Genomic DNA, 9023 nt, shown 5'->3' with positions numbered 1-9023 from the left:
GAAAACTCCTCTGGTACATCATTGTTTTTAGATGCGTTCTCCCGGCATGTCAGTCCAGATCCCTGAGCACCTCCCTCAGCTCCTCCTGCACCGTGACATTTATGTCTCCATTCCTCGTCTGAAAGTAGAGTGTGGGCTGTTGAGCCAAAATACATCAGGATTTTAAATCAGTTACAGTACACAAGGATTTAAAAAAAACAAATACTGGGAGAGATGTGACTCTCCCTCATGTCTGTGTTTTGCAGCAGACTCTAATGGTGAATTAATAGAGACGTCCGATAACATCGGCCGATATTATCATAGTTTTGTAATGTATGTTTCACCCAGACGATGTGACCAAAAAATAGTTTTGAAGTGAAAGTAACTGTTATTTGTATTGTTGTTGTGTCCTCTGCCTTTAACCCAAACGGCTATCGCAATCGGAAATTAAGTGTTTGGACAATATCGGCATGTCGGACATCGGCAAAAAGTGAACATCGCACATTCCTATGAAGTCTCAACTGTTTGCACTGTTGGCTAGTTCCAGTCGGCTAACGCTCGCATCATAAATGGAAGCTGAGTGTGGGTCCAGACCCGGTCCAGACCGCATAAATGGAAGCTGAGTGTGGGTCCAGTCCCGGTCCAGACCCGCTCCAGTCCTGGTCCAGTCCCATTCTGTACTCTGGCTGATTAGTGACCTGTGCTTCAACATCAAATGGAAAAGTGAAGAAAATAAAGTCCCTTTAACATCTGCACTTCACTGTTACTCACTTTAAATGCTCAGCACACACCACATGGCTGAAGGCACACACACACACACACACACACACACACACACACACACACACACACACCTTCACTCACAGCCAATGCATTCCTGATTAAGTGTGGACACAGTAATTGTTTTCATTGCTGTGGATTGAAACGACACTGAATCTAATGTCCTCCATCGATCTTTGGTTTGGGGGAAATTGGGTTTGTTACCGTCGTCGTCGATCTCCCTCTGCCCCACACACTAACCTCTTACACTCGTTCTCTCCTCACCGCATTTTTTCATCTCTTCCTGTCCGCCCCGTCTTCGTCCTCCTGCCACGTTCTTCTGACCTCTGACTCTTCTTCTTCTGTCACTCTTTTGTCTCTTTTGTCTCCCGTCTTCTCCTCTGTGCAGCTTTTCTTCAGGTAAATATGGTTAAATATTTCCTGATTGCCTAATAAAGAGGAAAAATAACCCTGAACAGTTCTGTTTTTACTCAGTGGTTAGATTTATATTTCTGGCTGATTTTTCCATTTGTTTTGATTAAACTAACAGGAAGTGAATGAGAACGGACACGTTGTGTTGTAACGTTAATGATTCCTGTTACTGTAGGTCTGACGTCGTTAGGCTGTGGAACTGTAGGCACAGACAGGAGCGCATTATAACATGTATGTTAGACCGTTGTTTCTCAAAGACTGGGTCGCGACCCTGAGGTGGGACGCAAGAGATTTTTTTATTTTTTACCGGTTAGCAAACCTCCTTTAGGAGCAGGGACTTTTGGGTTCGATTCCCAGTGGACCAACACGCTTGACTGTTAATCCTCCTCCTGTGTGTGTGTGTGTGACTGTATGATTCAGGTTCTGTGATGAAATGTGTGTGTATAATTTTGTTTTGTCTTTGTGTCTTTGCAGATGTCAGAACCCAGAGCTAGTCCCAAGAAAAGTGCAGCACCAACCGTCGACCTGCTGGGCCTGGGTAAGACTGACCACTGTTAGCCACTAATCACACACACACACACACACACACACCTTTGGTACCTAGAATCTTCTTGGTCTTCAGTGATGGGACGTGATTTTGTTGCTGTTGTTTATCAACAGGTGAAATCTCCGTCTGTTTGTCTGTAAGTTGACATTTTTGGCTAGATTTCCTTGAGGTTCAATTCTTAGTCAACAGAGTTGAGTTTTTCTTAGTCATTCACCTCTCGGTTACACAAACATTTATTTGTTCTACTCAGGAAAAGCCCAGAAATAGCAAATTGGCCAAATAAAAGGAGCTAATTAATGACGTTAATCAGCAGACCCGGTGCTTCCCGTCTCTCTGTCTGACATGAGCCTCAGCGAAGGCCACAGCAGCAGAAGAACCTGCTAAATTGAAGGCACTGGAGATGTGACATTCACCAAAGGGCACAAGCTGGATTCAAACCTGTGACATTTCCACTACACGGTGTGTGTCTTTGCCGGCTAATCGCCAGGACATTCTGCTACACGCTAGCTGACCTTAATCCCAAAAACCGTTAGGAAAAAGAAAAAAAAAACCCAGGCAGAGAAAAGCCGAGGGGGTTCACCATAAATTTGCTGCAGTCTCCCGGTGTTTCCGAAAGACGAGGCAGCGTTGTATCACCTGACAGGTGGTGGTGGAGCTGTACTGACGGGAAGAAAGGAGCGGGCGGATGTAGCATTGATCTGAAAGTCCTGCTCACAGCAGGGGAGGAGCCAGAGTGGACGCCCTGCTATAAATAACCCTCGCTACACGCCCTGCAGCCGTGTGGACTGGATGAGATTTCACACATAATCAATAAGTCAGATAGGTGGCAGTGTTCGCCTCCAGTCTGCACATCACTCCACCCGTGACTCTTCTTTATTTACCACATTTACCACAGTGACGTTCTTCTCTGTGCGGTTTAGACCAAAGAAATCAGGCTGAACTCCAAACTTTTGTTAAATCGCGCGTTAATCGTTAAAGGATCATTAAATATTTAAACTTTCTTCTTTTCGTATCAGTCGGAATGACGTGTTGTTTTAAAACAACAGGTTGTTTTAAGTAAATTAGTAAAAGTAAAGGGATATGACTGGGTTCTTCTTGATTTTAAGTAAATTATTAAAACTTTTTTTCACACTGTGGCCCGGTACCAGATGACCTACGGACCACCAGCGGTCCCCGGACCGGTGATTGGAGACCACTGCTCTAAACTAAACCTCGTCTTGATGCTGGTGAAAACACTCTTTTAGGTTCAGTTCAACGTCTTTGTTGACAGATTATATGAAAGATTACATCAAAACACAGGGCGACCACACGGTGGTGAAGTGGTTGGTGCTCCAGCCTTACAGCATGGAGATCATTGGTAGGATCCTCTGTGGAACCGACTAAAATATATATATATATATGTATGTGTGTGTTTGTTGCAGTTGGTCACTGACTGAGGGAGTATTTTTAAAGATTCAGTTTAGAGTTTGGATTAGAATCAGCATCAGATTACAGTTGGGCTGAGGATTATTTCGAGGTGTAAATGTGTCGTTGTTAGGGACAGAGGCCTGAGGCTGCGTTAGGTCTGAGTGAAGTGCTTCCAGTGTGAGAGTGTGTGCGACGTCTTAGCCTGATTATAAAACCCACCCCTGGGTTAAACTCTCGGTCCGTTACCATGGTGACGGTAGGCGCGCTTCCAAGAAGTGGCTCCATCCCATAGTACAAGATGTCAGGCACATTGTTGGTTTGTGATGTGACTGATGGTGGAGCAGCGGTGGTGGCAGGGGGCGATGTAACTGACCCTGAGTGGATTCCTCTGCTCTGGTTCAGTCACGTGATGTTCACGTGTCACGTTACGTCACTCCCAGCCTGAAAGACGAATAAAGGGTAAAAAAAAAGTAGAGTTCTTTAACAGCGGCCGTCTGTGGCTTTGATTCTGTGTCAGAGAACAACTCAGACTTGTTCACACTATTTAAAAACCTGTTTTTATCACAGCGGTCGATTTCACGGTCGTTAACCCTTCATTTTCACCCCCCCCCCCCCGACACAATGTCACAGACGAGGGTACAGAGTGTTCTGGGGTCCCTCCACCACTGCAGCCTCTAATGAATAGACTCACGTGTCCACATTTGAAAGAGAGAGAGAGAGAGAGAGAGAGAGAGAGAGGTTCTGGAAATTGCAGCTTTCAGATAAAATAGAACTGAATGGAATAATTACTGTTACTGCAGTTCATGAAGTTCACCAGGGAATTGTTTGAATATCACCCAGTCGTACAATGAATATGAACCATAAAAACAATAAAGGAAATGGATATAAGAACAGAAAAAAAGGTAAATGAGGCAGAAATAATTTAAAAAATTGTGTTTTTATTCCTAACTTTTGTTCCGGGCCAGAGGTGAAAGGAATGGGTCGGTTATTCAGTGGTTTCTGGTTCTAATCTTGGCCGAGGACGTGGACTCTCCCTCTGGCCAGGAGGGGCAGTGTTGCCCACTGTTCCAGTTACATTATGATTGCACAACGTTTTAATTTTTCAAATCAATGTTTTGCAAAAAATATTAATTAATAAAAAAAAAAGGGTCATTTAATATGAATGTCTGATTAAATTCTCGGAATTCTCTTTTCAAACATCACGATGACATTTTTTTTCAGCTTCACACCACGTTTGATGTTAGTTTTACAAACCAAATATTTCCAGAGGTTTTGTTATTCGACCCCGTCCAGACTTCATTAGCTGCTCTTCCTCACGGTGACGCTGATTAAATGTCAGTTTTAGAAAATGTTATTATCGTCTTTTAAAAGACGGTCAGACGGTTTCACACCTGCAGACGTGTAAAAAAACGATGATTAAAGACGTGGTTCAAACTGTGGAGGAGAGTCGTTTATAGGAGACAAGGTTGGTCATGAGTGGAATGAGTAATTTTTATGACTGCAATGTCACCGAGTTATTTTTATGAATATGTGGAGATTGACACACAGATTCAGCCCCCCCCCCGGCTCCCCCCTCCTCTCCCTCTTTTTCTGTTTCATTTCAACACGACTGTGATTTGATGTAAATACGTTTTTATAACAGATGCTCCAGAGGCCGGAGGGAAAAACACAGGAGCAGCTGGACCAATCAGCAACGAGCTGGACATTTTTGGACCAATGGTCTCCAACCCTCTCCCCTCAGCCAACAACACGCAGCAGGCCCAGGTAACACACACACACACACACACACACACACACACACACACATCATGTGCTTATCACCGCAGGCAGGCTGTAACACAGGGAGTCTGCAAAGACTTATTTGATGCAAATGAGCACAAACACACACACACACACACGTAAATACACACTCCTTTACACAAACGTGCCATATTTGTCGGGCACACACTCTCTGAGGATCATATCAAAGTAAAATGTCATGGAGTTGCTCTTATTGAATTAAATGAAGCGGCGTCCTTCAGAGGACGGAGGGACAAACAGCGGTGAAGTGCAACAATACGGAGCGAGTGCAGACGGGAGAGGATGGAAGGAGGAGGGGGATGGGGAGGGAGGAGGAGGGGGAGAAGGGTAAAACATCAGAGAAGATTGAAGCTGCAGGAGTTCAGTATCCAAGTACGTTCGACCTCACGATCACCGGGAGTCGGACGACGGTGGACCGTGGTTCGTGATGATTGATCACCAAGAAGAGAAAATAATGAATAACAGCAAAATGACACCGATTACGTAGAACTAACGGCAGAAATGGAACGACTTTTTTTTTGTCAAAGTGAGTAACACATCATCGAAATGAAATGTTATTACTGAGGTAAATGTAACCACGGAGTGAAAATGTAAACATCAAGGTAAACTAGAAACCTCTAGATGTTGTGGAAACTCTCTGTCTGTTTCCACTGACAACTGGATTATTTTCATAAATAACCAAGTGGAACCACAGCTTCTTCTCTGGTCTTCACAGAAACTGAACCTGTGATATTGATCACAGGGAGGGGGGGGGGGTGAAAGGATCCTGACCTCAGGTGACCTCTGTACACTCTCCGTTGCAGATGTGTTCATTCAGCGACACCGTTGTTATGATTGGAAACTGTTATTGCAACAGATGGTAGCTTTGGCGCCGTCGGCTCTTGGACGCTCCGTGGATTTTCCATGAACATATTGAGCGACAATCTATTAAAGAGGCAGCCCGAGCAAATTCAACCTTCCCCGTTGGAACTCCTAACAAGGAAACTGGAGACTGTACTGGTGGCATTTAAAAATAATTTCCCAATATGCCTGGGCAGAATGTTGAATACGATACCAGACAGAAGCCAAGGTTTCTGCTGCTCTCCCAGGCTCTCTTACATTTACGAATCCTTCGGGGACTTTGTTGGATCGCTCTAAAAAAGAAAAAGGAAGTCTTCCTATTGGCTGTTGATCCTGGATGTGTTAGATGGACACACACACTGGCAGTGAGTGACAGACAGGACTGGACCCCAGGTTACAGAGGTGAAGACGCTGAGATGAGGAATAGATTAGATCTGGACAGCTGAGGTGGAACAGATGAAGAAAAGGTTCTCAAAAAAACCCAATGAGGAGTAGATGTTCTCACTGAGGTGACGATGGATTCATCAGGGAGGGGGAGGATGGGGGAGAGGGAGGCACAGGGCAGGAGGCGGGAGGGGAGACCCAGGGAAGATGACGGGAATTAGTTGTTCTTCTGTGTTGACTTTGAGAAAAGGTTCTCAAAAAAAAAAACCCCAATGAGGAGTAGATGTCAGATAAGATAAGACAAAGAATTTCATGTTAAAAAGTTAAATTATCAAAACTGTTTTTGCTTATTTTAATGAAAACTCAAGACTAAAGAGTCCGGAATTGGGTTGCAATCATCGACTTCGTTGACTTTAATTGAAAGCAACAACTTGGCGTTGGGCCAGCCTGCTTTTTAAATACGCAGAAAAAAAACAAACGTCTTTTTCGGAGTCTGGACTGAAGAAAGATCCAAGATGAAAGAAAAACTGAATCAAATCCACCGGCTTTTCTCTTCAGCTCTGTGGATCAAATGACCCGGATCACTGGGAATCTTTACGGACAATTAACCACCAGAAAAAGTCAATGCACCTTCATTAGTGAGAAACACAACAGTCAGAGTAGAGTCGACTTTAAAACACACACACACACACACACACGGTGATGGAGTTTGTGTGCCAGTGGCGATGTGTGCTCGGAAAATGTCACCCACGACTGTTTGTTCTCGGACCGAGTGCGCGGTGGTGACCCCTGGGTTTGCAGTGACACGGTGCACCTGCAGGGGAGACGGAGTGAAACCTGCCTGTGAGGAGAAACTGACCTTTTCACAAATATATTCCTGCACATGCTCAGACGGGTCTGAGAGCGGAGAGGAAACAGCAGCTCAGCTCGTAGGAACAGGACGCACTTCCTGTACGGAGCAGTTAGTGGGATTAGACCACAGCTGATTGGTCGGACAACGACCTTCCATCCACCCTGCTGGGGATCGTACTAGCCTCGAGGAGCAGATCATGCACATCACTCATCTGAACTTTTCTCCTTCGTCCTTCCACAACTTCACATCCTGGAAAAATTATCTGCTAATTTTTCCCTTTTCCCAAGTTTTATTTTAATTTTCTCCTCTTTGTTGCTCAGTTTGAGTCGGCCGCGTTAGCTCCCGTCGGGGAAACTGATTAACTAAAAAAAATATAAAAAAGACTCTCAGTTCACTGCACATGATATGAAGCATAAAGTGAAGTTAAGAAAGACTTAAATTTTTGTTAAATCAAACAGACTTTCTCTGTGGATACGTTTTTTGACATTAAAGCGAGAAGCGACGTTAGCACATACAGCGCTAAGACATTAGCATATTCACTGCTAAGTTATGCTAAACTCCAAGCTGACATTGTTAAAATACTTGGCTGACTATTTTTGACTATGACTTTATTTGTATTTAATACTAGATATAAAAAGTACCTTAAGAAAATATGAAATCATTTTCTCTTTCTTTGTGATTCTGTTCGCCGTGTGTTTCTGTGTGTTGTCTACAAATTGGGCCAAAATAATGGGCTGGTTCCGCTGCGGTCCCTTCACGTAAAGCCTGTGGTGGTCGGTGACCCCGTGACCTTCGTTGTGGAGCCAAACAACTGCTGTTTTCATTAGTTTTTTTCTCTGATCCTTTTCTTTTCCCAGACACCATAAGTACTGTGTAGGTTTATCCCCCAGGGGGAGCACTAACCCACCTGTTGAGCCACCTCTCTGTGTGGAGCGTCGGCCTTCCCTTCGTATCATACGTCCAAGCTGATGCTACAGGTCAGCTCAGATCAGAGGCTGAAGTCTGAAGTCTCCAAACAAACCTGTTTATTTTAACAATCTACAGCAGATCAGGTCAAACTATGGCCCGCGGGCCAGATACGGCCCAGTGGGCATCTCTAACACGGCCGGCCAAACACTGGCGCAAGGTATGACAAAAACTAATGTCAATCCTTCTGTTTCATGTATTACGACGAATAGACTGTAATTTCCCCTTGATGCCACTAAATGGCAGCAGAGGTCAAAGGTGCTAAATTATCTGTGAAAGTTCAGGCGTATCCTTGTACAATTTATTTAAATCATTTCACTTTTAACCAATTTAAATGTTGAACCTCATTTTGAGCCAAAAAATAAAAAAAATGGCCGCCTCTGATCTACAGATTCACACTTCATCATCACAAAAATCAACTATTTTTCTGCCGCCCCTGCCAACTGAGCTCCAGTGTCTACAATTATATGCAGTCAGCACGATGACAACGACACATCTGCCTACTCCACACACACACACACACCGAGGGCGGAATTTGGGATTCAGCCGGCGGATGTTACTTCAGTGCCGTGATTAGCCGTGTGCGTTAAAGAACGTGGAAGCCCACAGTCTGCTGATTGAAGCTGCTATTACCAGGCATCTGGGAGCGCTTGGCTATCTGCAAATATGTCAATTATAAAAATGTGATTACCGCCGTGTAAGTGGGGGAGGATTTGTGTTATCCCTCGCTAAACACGATCCGTCTTCTGTCTCTCGTTCCCCCCTGCCCTGCATGAACGGAGCAAATGGGAGTTTTAGAACCGATTTTAACAAGAAAAAGAAACGAGAGAGAAGAGCGTTAAAAACAGAATTAGCATTTAACCAACGCTGTTTCTCCATCCTCGTCCTGTTGTTCTACAGAAACAGTTTTATTTTTTTTCCATCCGGTGTTGAATGGACCTTCACACCTGAACACCAGCTCCAGGTCTAAGAGCTGTGGTGCACTTTGAATTTTTCTTTTATTTGGTATTTGTGAACGGTGGTTTTTCTGGTCTGTGGCGCTCAGTTATTTCACAT

General features: G+C 44.3%; 1 protein-coding gene across 3 annotated transcripts in view; it reads left to right on the top strand.

Annotated features, from left to right (window-relative positions):
• The window catches only part of LOC103386918 (stromal membrane-associated protein 1), a 47660-nt gene that overhangs the window by 28971 nt on the left and 9666 nt on the right, over positions 1-9023 (top strand). For all 3 annotated transcript variants that reach the window (XM_017037423.2, XM_017037421.2, XM_017037422.2), the window contains exons 7-8: positions 1645-1708; positions 4767-4888. In XM_017037423.2, the coding sequence (XP_016892912.1) occupies positions 1645-1708; positions 4767-4888 (186 nt within the window). The remainder of the gene's footprint in view (positions 1-1644; positions 1709-4766; positions 4889-9023) is intronic.

Source organism: Cynoglossus semilaevis, chromosome 12, assembly GCF_000523025.1.
Source record: "Cynoglossus semilaevis isolate Cse_v1.0 chromosome 12, Cse_v1.0, whole genome shotgun sequence".
Classification (NCBI taxonomy): Eukaryota; Metazoa; Chordata; class Actinopteri; order Pleuronectiformes; family Cynoglossidae; genus Cynoglossus; species Cynoglossus semilaevis.
Note: the sequence above shows the minus strand (reverse complement) of the source record. Positions and strands in the feature narration are given on the sequence as shown.